The sequence below is a fragment of the Candida orthopsilosis genome, assembly GCF_000315875.1.
Source record: "Candida orthopsilosis Co 90-125, chromosome 5 draft sequence".
NCBI classification, from domain to species: domain Eukaryota; kingdom Fungi; phylum Ascomycota; class Pichiomycetes; order Serinales; family Debaryomycetaceae; genus Lodderomyces; species Lodderomyces orthopsilosis.
In genome coordinates, this window is record NC_018298.1 from 365,212 (window position 1) to 382,826 (window position 17,615).

The following is a 17,615-nucleotide window of genomic DNA, read 5'->3' on the forward strand; positions in this document are numbered from 1 at the left end:
AAAATTGAATCATTCCTTCATTCTTTTGTATCATCATCTTTAGGATTGGTCAACTTTAATAGCAACTTAAAACTACGTTCTTTTTCAACTAGAAACTCTACCACTCTGGCTCCACAGTTAGAAAAAGGAGAACCAATCCACAACCTCCAGTCTCCATGACAACTCGAGATAATATCTCCCATCATCATCGAAATGATAGTGAGGATTCATTGATTGAGGCATTTGAAACTACTTTGACTATTAAACCCAGCACCACTGAATATGAAGATAACGACATATCCATCGACCATACTGTTTTGCCCAATTCGACAGTAAATTACACTCGAGATGCAACCAGTATGGTTGATATTGAAGAGTTGGAAGAAAATGAACAACTAGAAGAGCAAATACCCAAATTCAAAACTAATAGAAGGTATAGCTTACTTCCAACAAAGACTACGTTTAAGAAAATTGGATCACCTGGATTAGAAGAGTACTATGTTCAACAAAAACTTGACCCCAAATTTCACGACATCCTAAAGCCTAGTGTACTTATTGATGAAAAATTGATTAAATATCACCACACATTTAGTGATTTCATTGCATCAAACCCACACATTAATAAGGAGTCACCTCGATTCCAACATAATTCAGAAAAAACATTGGTTATATTATCACCATATAGTCCTGAACATGCATTTGGTAGGAAATGGGTGACAAAGTCATACTTGTCGACGATTTTTGAACGTCCACAACGATTACTTGCAAGTTGCATTGGTGTTGCTTCAGCAATCACAATGTATCCTTTTTACTACAAGCTTATTAATTCAACAAAGAGAAGTTCCATCTTTGCATCACATGTAAGGAAAATTCATGGGAAAAATTGGCCAAAAAAGTTATTTGAATTGTGTTTGGAAAGTCATGAAAAGTTGAATAATGATGAAATTGAGGTTCCCGAGGATTGGAACACTGGTGATATTTATCTCACACCAAAGACCATAAATGCGATCGAGGGTGTAATTGGTACAATAGAAACTGCTGTCGATAGTTTGTTCAACACTCTGTCAACATCTCCTCAAGCAGGTATTAGCACTTCCGGTAGAGGAAACCACGACTTGGCGTTCGTAGTGATACGACCACCAGGCCACCACAGCCACGCTTGCCTACCTAGTGGCTTCTGTTTATTAAACAATGTACAAATTGGGATAGAATATGCATTTGAAACATATGGTGTGACACATTGTGCTATATTAGATATTGACTTGCATCATGGGGATGGCTCACAAGACATTTGCTGGGAAAGAGCTGGTTTTACAGGAGATTATGGCCAACAAGCCGAAGATGAAATTGATGACCCATCATTGAATCCGCGTAATGAATATGGTAAAAGGTTTGCAACGTTTCCCAAGGTGGGGTATTTTTCACTTCACGATATAAAATCGTACCCTACTGAATTGGGATTTGCAACAAAGGAGAATATCAAGAATGCGTCAACCTGTATAATGGATCATGACTTGAATATTTGGAATGTCCATTTACAAAATTGGAATACTGAAGATGAATTTTACAAACATTATCAAACTAGATACGTGGCGATTCTAAACCGTGCAAATCAATTCTTAAACAATGCCAAGAAGCAACACGATCAAGAGTATGAGGAGTATTTAGCTCAATTGAGCAAATACAACAAGTATCTACAAAAACCACACCTTTATCCAAACCAGAAACCAGAGAAGCCAACACCACCACCAGCATACAAACCTTTAATCATAATATCTGCTGGATTCGATGCTTCTGAATACGAAGACCCACAAATGCAGCGACACGGTATAAACGTTCCAACTTCATTTTATGCAACATTCACCAAAGATGTGGTAAAATTGGCCAAGATACACACTAAAGGGAAAGTCATTTCATTTCTTGAAGGTGGTTATAGTGATGGCGCTTTAACAACAGGTATATTTTCCCATCTTATTGGATTAAACAATGATGATGATCTCTTGTGGAATCATACATGGGGGTCAGAACAAGTTGCTAAGGAATTGATTAAAGGATGCAAAAAAAACTGGACACCTTATAAAAACCCCAAGAGTGAAATCACCATTTGGGCTAATGAGGTTATCAAGTTAGGACGTTCGATGATGCCCAATGCCATTTTACCCGCGAACCACATTTATAGAGATCAGTCAAAGGATAAAGACGTCGTCAATGGGAAACCAGTAAATCGAATGGTGAAGGATCTTTTAGATGGTGGAGTGGGGATAATCGAGACACCTAAAATGAAAAAAATCGATGATCGTGAGGACTTTAAAAAGCCAGTTAGACATACTAGATCTTACTATAAAACAGTCTGATATAGTAAATATAGATACATTCAAAAGAGATTGTAGGTGTAAGCTAGTACAACATGCGGCTGGAGGGGGTATAAGCGAATCATGCGCTACCAATGTACCTTTCATAAAACCTTAAAGCTTGAATGATTTGCGAAGAGTCCTAGTACGCACTTTTCAAATATAGATTGTCAATCGATGTACTATGCATCTTTGGATTTATTACTTTCTGAATTGGAAAAGAGAAAACACAGAGAGCTACATAAATACGATGCTGCATCAAGGGCTAATTTACAGTGATGGTTAATAAACGGAAAAAAAACACTAGCAAAATTCATTACCCAAAGCGGTAACAAACTATCTCAGAAAACACCTTTTTAGTTTTATTGAGTTGGGGTTCTTTCTTACATTGTGTATGTCGTATTTTGTGGATGAACTTGGCTCAATCTAAGGTTATAACCACATATGGTTATGCATCTTTTGATGCATTATCTATACGTACAATTGTAGTCTTATGTAGTGAGTTTGATGTTTCTTCACGTTCCTGTATGTAAGAAAAAGCTAACGAATTTATATTGTCCTTAATATTTTATTGTTCAATAGGATATATACACACACGCAAACAGATACAAAACGACAAATCATCAAAACAAGACAGTTTACACTGAACAGGCTAACAACATCATACAGCTACTCGTGGCAAAGGACAATAGGTGCAAAAGGCATTTCTCTAATAAACAATGCAGACGCTAAACAGCCCTTATATTCCACCTTTAGAAAACAACAAGACTCGCCCACCTCCACCAACATCATTTCCAAAACAAAATCATACCCCACACTCAGAACTTCCACCATCAGACTCACGTTTTGATCGATCAAAGCTTTCTGATAATGAATTTATAGGACAATTGTTATTTGAAAACAAGGAGTTGAAAAGTGTGATTGAATCACAACTGAAGATTATTGCTGAACTACAACTGCAGTTGAAAAGTCATAATATTTCCCCACAAGTGACTGAGGTGACGAAACAAAATGGTGCTTCAGAAAAAGAGGATGCTGTAATCCGAAAAAAGGGATCATTTAGGGTACAGAAACCAGAATACTCATCAATACCTAGCATTCTTGATACTTCTCGCCAAACATCTACAGCTAATATTAACGACTTGCCCATATCGAAGCATACGGATAGTTTGAACAATTTGCTGCTTGAACTGCGCGATGAGGATAAATCAGTGGATGCAGCAGACTCACTGGAGAAGCTACAAACAAGCTCCCCCTATGAAGTACCTATGAGATCTTCTCGTAGAAGACACATCAAGAACGACCTCGGTAGGGAATTGGAAGACGCGATAACGTCACCCACTAACGATGCATTCAGTTCTTCAGAGCGCCTGTTGTCGAAAGACAGACCGGACTCAGCATTGCCCGACAAAGGTGAGGAAGCTGCAAAGGGACACGAATCAGAAGAAACCTCTCTGGAAAGTAGCAAGAGTGTACAACCGAATGATATGTCAATCAATGCTTCAGTATTGGAACACACTGGTAATACCACTAATATCGCAGAACCTGGCAGTGACAGCGGCATTGTCAGTCAAAATATGAAACCAAGTGATTCTGTAAAGTCCAACACTGAAACAAATAATGCCGCGTCATCTCAATTATACACGCAAAACAACAAGCAAAGGAGAAGTACTAGTAGCGTTGCATCTACATACAAATCATCAAGAATCAAACCACCTGGTTCTCAACGCGCAGTATCGAGTTCAAAGAGTAGTGCCGAATTAGTACCACCAGTAGTACCTTTGAAGCAGTCACTCAATGACAAAAATGACTCGCACGGTAATCTTTCGTTATACAATACACCTCCTAATAATGGAATACCTACATTCGCGGGAAAAGAGAGCCCATTAACACCCGATTTGGATAATGAAAGTAAGACGGAATCGTTTTCTTCTGCCAAATTGAGGATTGAAGACGATGATCTTCCTTCGAGACCCGATTTATTTCTCTCTTCATCTAATACTGTGCTGAGTCAAGAATTAGCAGCTCCCTATGACGCGTCACAGCAGCAGAACCACACCAGACCAGCTTATCAAACACCAACTTCATCAGCGCACAATGTACATCTTTTGAGTCCACAAACTCCCGGGTCTAGCTTTAGTGTTTTGCACACACCAAAGATGGAGATGGATGAGTCAGCATTGTTCATCAAGCCTGAAGAATTCCACACTATATTCATCAAGGTTGTCAGCACTATTAACGTTACGTCATCGACTCTGCAGAATTCTGCAAAGAAGGCAGAGGAACCTAAAGTCACAATGACTATTAATGATCGGGAGACTAATAAGGAAATGTGGCGGATTCGAAAGACTCATGCTCAATTGACAGCATTTGATTATGAAATAAGACCTATTGTGGAGTATTTTGGTCTCGCCAATTTACCCGACAAGTCGAGTTTCTTGTCAACCACACCAAGCAAGATTGAACATAGAAGGTCCATATTGCAAAAGTATTTCAACTCCATATTTGTTATGCCTCATATTCCACGTTTGGTTCTATACAAGATTTGTACATTTTTGTCCTTGGATTTTGTGAATCCACTTGATGACTTTAAAAGTGGATCAAGAAAAGAGGGCTTTTTGGTACGTAGGTATAAAGGTTTGGGCAACAGTTGGAAAATAAGGTGGTGCCAAATTGAGAATCATTATCTTGAAATTTATCCATTCCCTGGTGGTCCAATTCAAGAATCTATATCATTGCGGAATGCACAAATAGGAAGGCAAGCAACAGACTCTGTGGCCGAAGATAAGGGATACAGACATGCATTTTTGATTATGGAGTCAGCAAAGGCATCCAAATTACATTCTACTACAAACAAGCACTTTTTCTGTGCTGAAACGGATGAAGAAAGAGATGACTGGGTCACTGCATTGATTGAGTTTACTGAACCCGCACTGGAGTCAACTGAATCATCTCCTCGCAACACATACATCAGTCAAGACACCCCCACAGATCTTGATAAGAAATTTCTGTATGATAGTTACAACCAAAGCAATGATTCAGCATTTGGTAATCGTTACACCGGGGTTGATCAAAGCAACACCACTATTGCGTCTGTTTCCAGTGAAGACCAGGCCAAAAGGTCGAAACTTCGAAACTATTTCTCTTTTAGGAGTAAAGATTCCTCGAATGATGACCAACAACAATCGCTAGAACATCAACAGCAATCGCACGAGCCAGAACCTCAATTACAATCACTACCTTATTCACAGTACGGACCCCCACAACAAGCCAACTATGCCCCTCAACCAACCAATGGATACTACGCACCTTCACATCCACCTATGCCTAACCAAAACTCAAACAACTCTATGCAACAATACCTTGACGATTTGAACATTGGCAATGACGTTACCAAATCAATATTTGGTCGTGATATTCAAGAGGCGTATGACCTATCTTGTCATGAATATATGGGTCGCGAAATACCTAGTATTTGTTATCGTTGCCTAGATTATTTGAACAAGACAGGTGCAGTTTTTGAAGAAGGTATATTCCGATTAAGTGGCTCTGCCTCTACTATTCGACAATTGAAGGATATTTTCAATACTCAATATGATTTGGATTTGTTTCAAACTCCATTGAAGCCGGACATTAATACAGTTTCTGGATTATTCAAGACTTATTTGCGAGAGTTACCCAATCCTATACTTGGTGCACCCACTTATAATCATTTGAACCACATCATGCTCAATAATGCTCAATCGTTACCACCATCACAACTTGCACTAATCTTCCGCGATTTCCTTAATGATTCAAATAATATTGACAAGATTAATTATGATTTATCTTATATAATTTTCAAGTTCCTTAGGCAAATTGTTTCCCAGAATCAAATCAATCGAATGAATTTAAGAAATGTGTGCATTGTGTTTGTTCCAACGTTGAATATTAGTCTTGAAGTGTTGAGCACAATATTGATTGATTTTGAATGTATTTTTGAAAATGGTAAACCTATCTCGGATTCAAATCGAGAGGTGTTGGATTTACATATACCAAACTTTTGAATAAGGAGCTACGTTGACATTCTCTTAAAACGATGGTATTTTGACTTTTCACGAAATATATACGATACGAAATTGTTCTTTTATGTACTACTTTTCTATTACCATTCACATTCCCCTGTAGCTTTATGAAAAACATAATCTTTACCATCAATATTCGCAACACCTTCTTTCAAATTGGATTTCCATTTATTTTTAATTCTCTGTACTTTATCATACAAGCACAACATAATTTGCCCTTCTTGGTCTCCATCCTCATCGTCAGACTTGTCGCTTTCTAAATCATCATCTAAATCAGAATTTATATCATCTGAATCATTGAAAATATCTCCATCGTCATCGTCATCGTCATCATCATCATCATCCAATGCCCCATCAACTTGGTAAAGCGTCAAGCTAGTGTCTCTCGTCTTGGGTCTCTTTTTTAGCTGTTTTAGTACGTGTTTCGGATTATTTACATGTAGGGTCATTTCAAAAGTACCATCAGTTTGAGGTAATGGCGGGAGTGACAAACCATCATCATTGGACTCTTTCTTCACTGAGATCGATGGTAGTTCTATCCCTAAATCATTATTATAACTCAACACATCAGATGCAGGAACGTTACCAGCAACGTCACCATTTTGAACATTGGAATCAATAGGTCCATTATTTGAAGTCTCAAGTTGGGATGTGGCAGTGGGCTCTTCCTTGACTGTTACACCTGCAGTTGCATCGCTACCACTATTATTACCTATTAGCAGTAATGCTGGGTCTTCATCGCCATAATCGTCATTCTCATCCCATGAAAATTTACCAACTTTTGATTGTGATAACTTTTCGCACCATATCTTACGCAATTCTTGTAGTGTGGCTTCATCAATACCCATATTTTCGAAATCTTGACGCGAGTCAGATATGACATCTTCTATTATAGTTTCGTATAACCTACTAGCCTCTGTATTTGACATGATGGAGTTGAGCTATGTGTGGGGAGGGCAAACGTACTGCTGTATAAAGTAAGTGAGGATTAAAGTAGTAAACTTTTGATTTGTTTTATTGAGAAATTTGCTTTATTGGGACAAACAAAGCTTAATATAGTAGTTTATTTGACGAAAACTGATTGATTGTAAACTTAGTTGATACAACCTATTGATTGTGGTACCGAAGTGGTGAACTTTTTGCTCGCTCGAGTTCAACTTTAATCAATTTATAGGTCGTGTAAATTGACCAAAATATACTAGCAACATAACTAGCCGCTTCCTTCTATCTTCAAAGTGCTACGCTGGCTTTTGTTAAACGAGACGACGCTTATTCCATATATACAAGAACTATAAAAGCAGTAGCTCAATCAACGTAGTTGAGACTTTCCAAATCAATTTCTTTCAAGATTCTTTGTTGATCATTAATCTTTGTCAACAATTGCTTGAAGAATCCTGAACTAATTTCAGCGTCTTTGATATATGATTCCAATTTCTTCTTCTGAGACAAATTCTTGTCGATACTGGTTTGGAAATTATTCATTACTTGTCTTGACGGATAATTCAAAACTTGTCGACATTCACCAGAAATACGTGCTGAATTGTTGTGAACATAATTCATCTCCTGAATCTTCTTTTTTATCTTCTTAGCTTGTTTTCTTGATAAAGCATTTGGAATATCACTAATGAGGTAGTATATTGCAATACCTGAAACACAAATAAGTACAGGTGCTGCAACTCTCTTGATTGTGTTGGGTGTAACATAATTGCTGAAGTGATACAAACGATTAATCAACGCACCCGTGGTTAGAAGCTTACCAGATGAATATATTGTGTGCAATGTCAATTGTGTTGGTAATTGCTCTTTCAACGCAACTGCGTTTGATGGTATTGCTGTGATGACAGAAATTGGGTTAAAGTATGAAATTTGATGCTTTGTAGCTTTTACATAATTCTCAGGCAATCCAACAAATACCAAAAATGAATCAATAGATGGATCAAAAAAGTCAGAAACTTCAATAGTATCTTCAATGTTTTTTCCAATGTCATCTTTAACCCTGGAGAACATCAACTCAGAATTGAATTTCTTATCATTGAGAAACTCTTCGCCCAATGTGTTTTTACCATACTTTGTTATTTCATCGACTTTTGCTGCTGTGACCTGTTTTGCCAACTCCTCACTTTTCAACACAGAGTCATAAATAACATCCATTAATGCCAATTGAGACTCCTTTGCATATTCAAAGAGGTATTGCAACCCTTCATATTGAACAACGGGCTTGTCACCTAAATTGTCAATGACTGAAACCATTTCCTTGGTAGTGTCATTGTACACTTGAGTGCATGCTGCTTCTATTACTGAGCTTATAGTATCGGCAATCTTGTGAGATTTAGAAATAACCTCATCGACTTTAGGAGCAACCAGGCTATTGAGTTCCAACATCTTTTCTTGTCTTTCATCGTTGTACATTTTTTCATTAATTTTGCTCAAAGTTTGCAAATCATGTAACAAATTGAGGAGATAACTCTTTGCTGGAAGTAATTTCGATATCGACCTCTTTTCCAAAAGAAATTTTCGCAAGGATGCTTCAAGGAGATCGAAGTCAGGATGGTCAGGATTGTTATTGCTTCCATTATCGTCATCACCGTCATCACCATCATCACCGCCATCGCCTCCATCACCACTATTAATTTCAGTAGAGCTAACAAAATGAATGAATTCCTTTGCATTCTTGTATGTATCAGGCGAAAGGTTTTTGATTTGATCCAAAATTCTTTTTCTACACTTTTCCTTATCTTTGATATTGTCAAACCGATTTACAACAATGAAAACATATCTCTTTTCATTGGCAGCAGCGGCAATAAATTCTTTTGCTGATAAAGTAAAGTGATTTTCTGCACTAACAACAAAGACAACCAAATCAATTTCCTCTTGACGTGAAAACACTTGTGTTGTTTGGTATGAGTCCATGTTTAATCCCGGAGCATCAATGAGCTTGACGTCAATAATCCCGTTACGGAGCAAGCTTTCCTGGAAGGATCGATTATCAAGAACATATACTTTCAACAATTTATATTTGTCACAATCGTACACCAAGTTTTCCAACTCCAGAAGCGGATGTACTTCATATGTAGATTCGTCATTCTTTTTGTATTCCTTCTCTATAGGAACAGCGTGTACTTCCTCAACTTCATCATTTTCTTTCTGAGCATCAATTACTTCACAAAACACAGATGTACATGGTTGCTGGTCTTCCGGGAGAAGTTTTCTTCTTAAAAGGGCATTGCAAAAAGTTGATTTTCCTGCATTCAAATCTCCCGTGACAAACACCTTCGAAGACGTATCGTCAACCCTTTCCTTCAAGTTGAGAAGGTACTTTGTTTGCCCATGTAGCTTCTTCTCCAACAATGCTGCTATTGACTTCTTGTCCAAATTTGAAACCAAATTGTCATCTCCATGGCCACCACGAATGTTAATTTTTAGAATTTTAAACTCTGGTAATTCCTTGTTGATATCATCTTCTTTTATCTTTTGCTTTGCTAATTGCTTGATGCTCGAATTTTGTCTCACCAAACCCAAATGTGCCTTTGCACTATTGAGCAAGATTTTTGATCCATCTTCGATTTCAGTGGGGTAAAATACTGGCCGCTCTTTATTCTCCTTGACAATTTCCTCAATAAGTTCTATAGTTTGGTTTATTGCTCTATCTAAAGATAGTTTGTTATCGTTGTATTTGAGTTGTTGTAAAGACGCATTGATATGCTGATGATTTTGGAATGACACTCCTCGTCTAGCATCCAGGGAGCTACTCCCTTCTTCTCCATCCAATAAAGTTGTACCATCATGTGATAGATGACTCTCACCAGGCATGTACACCAAATGCGAAGGCTTGCCCGAAGAGCCATCTAGAAGAGTCGCTTCATCTTCGTTATCATTACTATTTTGACGAGGCTTTTGCTTAGACTCATTCGGTTGGAGGTTGGGAAATCCTGTCATGGTAATAGTAAAAGCCAAACGTGGTACGTGGTACGTGGTAAATACACCAAGCTGTGAATGTTGTGTTGACTAATTGCTTAACCAAAAGGCAATATAAACAATGTAAATAATGGAATGATCTCTGGTTATAGAAAATTTTCCTTTGTGTGATCACGGATATTAAAATCCACGCACGTGACTTGCACGCTTTTTTGTAGTTTCGGGTATCTCCATAAATTTGATTCAGATAATAACGATTTCTAGATTTCACCACATTTACACATCTTTCTTTCAACATGGTTCTTAAAACTTTTAAGTTGGATCGAAAACAGCATATTTCTGCTACTGCACTAACCCCAGAAGCATTTGCACCATATGGAGGTGTCATTAGTGCAGATCATCAACTACAAAATGTCCAGAAATCAGAAGCAAATTACGGAACGGCTATTAAGTTGCATAAGGTGGCTCCGATAGTTAACAATTTTCATAACTCAACTAGTGGCACCAAAGAAACGGCTAACTGGAATATTTTCAGGTGCACAGCACCAAAGCATTTAATAAAGCATGGTGGTTCCAAATCAGTGTATTTATCAAAGGTATTGGAAAGACATCCATTTAGTACACAAACATTTGTACCTATGGGTCAAGATAAAAGCAAATTGTCTTATTTGGTTATTGTTGCTAAAACTAATGAATCAACATCTCAGAAGTTGCCGGACCCTTCTCAAATAAAGGCTTTCATATGTAAAGGAAATCAATCTATCACATATGGAGCAGGAATATGGCATGCGCCAATGGTTGTGATTGATGAAACAATTACACATTTGGATTTTGCTGTCTTGATTCATGAAAACGGTGTTGCTGAGGAAGATTGTCAAGAGTGTTACTTTGATCCAGGCTACAACATTGAGTATACATTAGAATCATCAAAATTATAAGTTGTTTATATGAATTCCATAAATTCGTCTACTATTTCCTTGGCATACTTCTCTCTTTCGGCTTGTGGTAGGCTACTAGCATTTTCTCTTGCCAAGTTGATTTTTGAGAACATTTGCTCCAAGTCAATGTTGCGTTCGGACTCATTCAACAAGCTAGTTTGCATCTCCTGTAGCTTGCTGACCCTGCTCTCTTGATATTTGCTATGATCTTCACCAAGCAATTCCATGTTAGTCCAATCGTGAGTTTCAAACAACTCCACCAACCTATCCTTCCCCACCCGCTCTCGATATTCATTGGTACCGCTTTTTTCAAAGTTGATAAATTCAATTCCATGAATCGTCACCTCGTCTTCAATCGCTTCCATTCTGAATAATTCTGCACCTTCTCCAGTTGGGACAGTTCCAACAACAGCCAAAAAGCCACCCGTATTTCCTTCTTGCTCTAGCCTAGCTCGTATTTCATCTATTTCATTCAACAAGTTGGGTAGAAAATTCGATTGATATGTATTCATGTTGAATGTAAAAATAACTCCGTCAAGTGCCTCTCTTAGTTCCCCCATCTCTTCAGTAAAAAACTCTTCTTTCCAGTCCTTCAACTTTTGTATATACCCTTCATTGGTGAGTGAGTGGTTACGACTGGATGGGTATTCGTCAATCATGAGTTTCAAGGACAAGGTGTAATACTTAGTGGATAATGAGGTTATCTGAATTATCCCACTATGTGATTTTTCATCAACTGTTGACCTTGTGGAGCTAGCATCACTTTTCAGAATATGATCAGCTATACGTAATTTTCCACTACTTGGAGGACCGATGATTAGTACATGGTTTGGTATCATTTGATGAAAGTTGTCTGTTACTGGCGGGGAAAAAATAAACCACACAAATTGCCGATCTATTTGATTTCGTGCATTCAAATCGAAATTACATCAAGATACATCACACGAGCTTACTGCAATGGCCCCATCGAGAAGTAACAAGCCAATAGCTAATGGCCACAGTGCAGCGAAAACATCCGAAGAGGCCAAGGATAGAAAGCAGGCGATTGACAGCATTCAGTTGGAGAACTTGCTACTTCGAGATGAAGAAATATTTCAAACGTCACTAAATTCAGATGATTATCTAGATAGTCTTGCGCCAATCATTAAGAACGCAGTCAAGCTGAACGGGTTGAATGATTTGATAACTAAATTGAATGATATAGTACATCAAAAGGATGAAGAGTTGAACCAAGTCTCCATTGAGTCAATGGATGAAATTAATCAATGCATGGAAACAATTTCTAGTATACATAGAAGTGCAGATGAATTGAACAACCAGTTTCTCACTGTGAATCAGGGATTGAATAAATCTGCTTTTGAATTAATGACGAGAAAGAAGAACTATATCAAGTACAAAGAAGTGTGCAATAGGATAAATGAGACTCATGTAGTGTTGACGGAATGTATACAAGTGTTAGAATTGATGAATAGGATATTGGATTTGATCAAACAGACAAAATATTTTCTGGCATTGAAGTTGATTGATGAAATGACCAATATTCACATACAAAAAGTCGAGGAATTCAGCTTTGCAAAAAAGATTGTTGCATCGACGCCACACTTAACTAAGATGATTGAGGACGACTCATTCGAGAATTTAACGAAATGGTTGTCTATCCACTTAGAGAGAAAATTACGTCCTGTGGGGGAAACGTTATACGAGAATCTTGCCGAATTGCAAGATATCTGGAAGGAACAACAGGCTAAGCATGACATGTATAGACCATATAAATTGAATTCACCAGTTGAGTTGAGTTTGAGAGATCCGACTTTAAACTATGATGTTTTTGAGGATGAGTCGTTGCAGATTCCATTGAATAATGTTTATGATGCCATTTTAGTGTATCTGACATTACATGAATTGGACACTCTCAGAGACATATACTACAAGGAATGGATGAAGAAATATAGTCGAATCATTTATCCACTTACATCGGCTTCTGCCAACAAGAAAGAGATTATTTTTAGCAACAACGAGCTAGATGAGTATTTGAAGAAAATTGCAGCATTCTTCGTCACGGACAAACAATTGAACTTAATTACAAAGTTTCAATTGCGAACAAGCAACCAAGCGGATGATTTGTGGATATCGTATGTTTCTAAATTGAAGCCAGTTTTATTGTTTAATTTAAAGAGGAACGATTTTTATGATCTTCGAGAATTGCATGGATTCAAACAAATTGTTGGCGATTTCATGCAGATCATGGACTCCAATGAATACTACATTGGTGACCTTTATGAAGTGTTGATGATAATCTTCAAAGACTACTTTGCTCCATTGATTGTGCAGGATTTCAGAAAGCAATATATTGGAGCCATGCAGAAGGAGTTGTACACTTCATTACAAGTCGACGAAAGGAGATACAACGATACTATGAAGACTTTGTTTTATCACAGGGACGCACCCTTTGCTCCTGAAAGAGTTAGGAATAGATTCCCTGTCAAATTTCCCTTTAGTGAAGATTATGCTACATTTTGCAAGATTTTGCACAGACTAACAGTCAGAACTTTAAGGTTCATTGAAGTATATTACAACTATGAAATCAACGAAATTATAAACATTATCGTCAATAATATCTTTGAAGAATTTTTGGGAGAAAAGAAAGGATTTGGAATTGCATGGGAGATTGAAGATTTTATACGCAAGAATTCCACAAATAAAGAAGTCACTGCCCAAAGTTTTGTTAATTTGGAACACTACATTATTGGTTTGATGGAGATTGGAAAACTTCTTAATGACACATTAAGACAAGAAACAGGTATGGGTATCCATAACATCGACAACAATGGTACATTCACATTGAAGGCAGTAGAAACATTCACCAAGTTGAAAAAGTTTTCTGAGGAAACACTTTATCAAATGGTTGACACAAAGTTACAAGAACTATTGGATTTAGTTGAATATGAGGATTACACACCAGCGGAACTGGAGCGCAATTCGGAGGCCAACTTCTCTGTCAAAGACTTTGCTATGTTTTTGGAGAATTTATTTACATCTATTTTTGAAAATTTGTCACCGCAATTGAGGACTTTGGGTTTATTTAGAGCATATGACTTTGTTTCGCAATACTTTTTAGGAATACTTCATGATGCACCTGAATACAATGAAGTTTTTATTGACAATTTTGATTTGGATATCAAGTATCTTGAGAAATCAATGCAAAGATTGGGTAACGCGGAAGAAGAAACGGATGCTTCCCAAGGTAATGTGTCCATTGACTCTACATTTTCCGAATTGAGACAAAGTGTCGATTTATTGAAACTGAACAATTATGAAGAATATATGAACAATAATACATACAGGACAAGAAACTTTAGTTCTATAAAGTTTGAAAAGGGTAAGCAATTGATTGGCAAGATGCAAGGACGAGAAGATGCCCAATTGGCCCGCAATTCGAGTCTTCACAGATCACCACAACGTTCCAACACCATCAATTCCGTCTCACATTCAATATCTGGTCGAAACTTTTCCAATCTCATGGGAAATAGATTCAATGACGAGGAAAGCACACCTGGATTGAACCTTACCTCCAACCCTAGTTCGCGGCCAGTATCGCCGTCACCATCTCCGAGAGTAGAATCTGGGTCTCGACAATCACCAGGGTTGGTTTCCGGAACAGGATCAATCTCAAGCTCAAGACTTGCACAATTTGCAGGAAGGTTTAAACAGAATGGACATAATGGGCAAAGCGGAGAATGATGACTAGATCACCAAAATTTCAACTTTCCAAACCAACTTTGTCTTTTCTTAAGTTCTTGTTGTTTCAACTCTGAAACTATAGTTTGTATTTGAAATTCTAAATCATTCGATTTTGCCACTAGATCCGCCTCGACCTCTTTATACTCTAAGTTTGTCCATACGGTATGCAAAAGTAAATATGTAGTTAACGAAATGGTGAGGGTGTTGAATATCGCATGGCTAAATTGGGAAATTTTTGGCTTTGGGGGTTCTATATTTGTTTCGGGTATAATTGTTGAGTAGCTTTTAGGAGAAGCTGCTCTAAAGTGATAGGTCCGAAGAGGGGATCGTATAGATGTACGAGATATCATTGTTGACGGGGTTTAGTGATGGAATCAATGATCGTCGGTTTTTTTTTCAAACCTCTTTACTTCATTCAAAAGTAACCTGTTTTTTTTTATAACAATAGAAAATACACCTTTACATAACATCATCATGATTGGAGTTATAAGACTACATACTGCTAGTTTAAGGACTATGCAGATGGCGAAGATAAGACCTTGCCAGTCGCTCCCCAAGCTTAGTTTGGCTCGCCTGTTTCATCAATCAGTAATCTACAAACAACTCAGTCAACGACAGAATCAACCCCAAAATGAAGCTAAACTTGAAGCTGAAAGGGCACGTCTTGACAAACTCACCCAAGAAAGAGAAGAGCGCCAACGATACAAAAATAGAACTGCAACATACTACACCGCCTCCCTAGGAATTGTATTTCTTGCATTGGCATTTTGTGCTGTGCCTGTTTATCGTGCTATTTGTCAGCGTACTGGTTGGGGAGGCATCCCAATCACTGACAGTTCACGATTCACCCCTGATAAGTTGATTCCGGTAGATACCAACAAACGTATCCGTGTGCAATTTACTTGCCAATCATCAGGTGTCTTGCCTTGGAAGTTCACTCCATTACAAAGAGAAGTTTATGTTGTCCCTGGGGAAACCGCATTGGCTTTCTATCGTGCCAAGAACATGAGTAAAGAGGATATCATAGGAATGGCCACGTATTCGATTATCCCTGAAAATGCTGCTGCTTATTTCAACAAGATTCAATGTTTTTGTTTTGAAGAACAGAGGTTAAGTGCCGGTGAAGAAGTTGATATGCCAGTGTTCTTTTTCATTGATCCTGATTTTGCCAAAGATCCAAATATGAGAAGTATAGATGATGTTGTTTTACATTATTCGTTTTTCAAAGCAGCTTATTCCGATGGAGAATTATCGGCAGTGCCAACTGGGAAATTGGAATTGAAAGCGGAGATGGTGCAGTGATGAAGAAGGTAGAAATATTGAGTGGTGCCTCATGTAAATAGATATGATAACCTGTAAATATGAGATCATAAAAGAGCTTGCAAACTTGAAACAGTAACTATTGATGTTTTTACAATTCATAAACTATGCAAACATTTAGCAAACTTTATATTAAAATAAATGCTCGAAGACTACAATGAAACAGCTTTAACAGCCTTTTGATAACCCCTTTCCTTTGTAGGCTCTACTTCGGTAGCAGTATAGTGACAAAGGTTCACCAAATGAGCAATGATCTAATTTTGTGATGTAATTCATATCTTGAGTGCATAATTCAGTCTTATTTGTCGCCGAAAGTTACCAGCAAATTTGAAGATATTTCAATAAACGACGACCCAGACGTGTTCTTCATTTCCTTAACCCACGCGAGGTTGGTGCCATTAGAACGAATTCAAATTAACCAAAAGGGGGGTATTCAGACCCATCATCCTTTTGAACTATGTAAACAGGAAGCAGTAGTTTCTGGTCTTCGAATAATAGTGAGTCCCTAAGCAAAGAAATCAACGATTATCACAAACCTCTCATAATTCACATCCAGAACTCAATGAAACTTTCAAATGAAATACGAGCCTCATTCGCAATTCTCAATTGAGACGATTCCAATTGAAAGTTATCGGAACAAGGTGTTTGGAATTTGTTGTACCGACAGTTTTTCAGCACAAAGAGGAAAGGGATCAGAAAGAAGAATCTGGAAATAATTGTTCCACTTTATACATAGTTTAGAAATAGCAATGTTAAAAGCGAAAGAATACTCTAGAGGGCGGGGGACTTATATTGTTTTATTCAAGAGGGTTATGAAAAAACGAGGCTTCTTCAACGTTAATTGATCCCAAGATAGAAATATATGTGTCTGATTGAACCATATGATGGTCCAACTCTATTACTTCTTTGCCACGTACCTCCTTCTTTCCTCTCTTCTTCTCTTTGTACCTCTTTGCTCTTCAATTTTAAGGAAAATTAATGAAATATCGATGATAAAATTAATCATAGTTAGGTAGCGCTATTCTCAGTTGCAAACTCAGACAAGTGATGCATGATCGAAAGACCTAAGGTACAATAGTACTCTAAGATATTCCTATACTTTGGAAAACGCAATACACGACTTTTCTCCTTATTCAGTTGTTATAAAACCAATGTGTTTGGAACCAGCTTTCGTGGCTCATCCGATTAACAAGAACAATTATAGTTCTCTACAACACACCCTCTCCTTCTTCTACAAATACAAACAATGACTATCCGCTCAACGAGAGGATGAAAACATAAGAGTGTAGATGAGTATTCGATGGATC

The 17,615-nt window shown here is 37.6% G+C and overlaps 9 protein-coding genes across 9 annotated transcripts; 5 read left to right on the top strand and 4 right to left on the bottom strand. All coding sequences in view use genetic code 12, as the record gives it.

Moving 5' to 3' along the window:
* Nucleotides 1-155: 155 nt before the first annotated feature.
* On the top strand, nt 156-2,333 carry CORT_0E01700 (Hos3 histone deacetylase; the record flags this gene model as incomplete). Its single annotated transcript, XM_003869841.1, has 1 exon — nt 156-2,333. One exon carries the CDS (start codon nt 156-158, stop codon nt 2,331-2,333), a length of 2,178 nt encoding a protein of 725 aa, XP_003869890.1.
* Nucleotides 2,334-3,049: 716 nt separating this feature from the next.
* Nucleotides 3,050-6,376, top strand: CORT_0E01710 (Bem3 GTPase-activating protein (GAP) for Rho-type GTPase Cdc42p; the record flags this gene model as incomplete). Its single annotated transcript, XM_003869842.1, has 1 exon — nt 3,050-6,376. The coding sequence occupies one exon, from the start codon at nt 3,050-3,052 to the stop codon at nt 6,374-6,376; it is 3,327 nt and encodes a 1,108-aa protein (XP_003869891.1).
* Nucleotides 6,377-6,474: 98 nt separating this feature from the next.
* Nucleotides 6,475-7,323, bottom strand: CORT_0E01720 (Toa1 protein; the record flags this gene model as incomplete). Its single annotated transcript, XM_003869843.1, has 1 exon — nt 6,475-7,323. The coding sequence occupies one exon, from the start codon at nt 7,321-7,323 to the stop codon at nt 6,475-6,477; it is 849 nt and encodes a 282-aa protein (XP_003869892.1).
* A 376-nt stretch (nt 7,324-7,699) lies between these two features.
* On the bottom strand, nt 7,700-10,330 carry CORT_0E01730 (Fzo1 mitochondrial biogenesis protein; the record flags this gene model as incomplete). The annotated part of the gene is made up of 1 exon (XM_003869844.1): nt 7,700-10,330. One exon carries the CDS (start codon nt 10,328-10,330, stop codon nt 7,700-7,702), a length of 2,631 nt encoding a protein of 876 aa, XP_003869893.1.
* A 275-nt stretch (nt 10,331-10,605) lies between these two features.
* Nucleotides 10,606-11,247, top strand: CORT_0E01740 (Dal3 protein; the record flags this gene model as incomplete). Its single annotated transcript, XM_003869845.1, has 1 exon — nt 10,606-11,247. The coding sequence occupies one exon, from the start codon at nt 10,606-10,608 to the stop codon at nt 11,245-11,247; it is 642 nt and encodes a 213-aa protein (XP_003869894.1).
* Nucleotides 11,248-11,252: 5 nt separating this feature from the next.
* Nucleotides 11,253-12,086, bottom strand: CORT_0E01750 (hypothetical protein; the record flags this gene model as incomplete). The annotated part of the gene is made up of 1 exon (XM_003869846.1): nt 11,253-12,086. One exon carries the CDS (start codon nt 12,084-12,086, stop codon nt 11,253-11,255), a length of 834 nt encoding a protein of 277 aa, XP_003869895.1.
* Nucleotides 12,087-12,204: 118 nt separating this feature from the next.
* Nucleotides 12,205-14,988, top strand: CORT_0E01760 (Sec15 predicted exocyst subunit; the record flags this gene model as incomplete). The annotated part of the gene is made up of 1 exon (XM_003869847.1): nt 12,205-14,988. The coding sequence occupies one exon, from the start codon at nt 12,205-12,207 to the stop codon at nt 14,986-14,988; it is 2,784 nt and encodes a 927-aa protein (XP_003869896.1).
* An 8-nt stretch (nt 14,989-14,996) lies between these two features.
* On the bottom strand, nt 14,997-15,338 carry CORT_0E01770 (hypothetical protein; the record flags this gene model as incomplete). Its single annotated transcript, XM_003869848.1, has 1 exon — nt 14,997-15,338. One exon carries the CDS (start codon nt 15,336-15,338, stop codon nt 14,997-14,999), a length of 342 nt encoding a protein of 113 aa, XP_003869897.1.
* A 124-nt stretch (nt 15,339-15,462) lies between these two features.
* Nucleotides 15,463-16,290, top strand: CORT_0E01780 (Cox11 cytochrome oxidase assembly protein; the record flags this gene model as incomplete). The annotated part of the gene is made up of 1 exon (XM_003869849.1): nt 15,463-16,290. One exon carries the CDS (start codon nt 15,463-15,465, stop codon nt 16,288-16,290), a length of 828 nt encoding a protein of 275 aa, XP_003869898.1.
* Nucleotides 16,291-17,615: the final 1,325 nt, after the last annotated feature.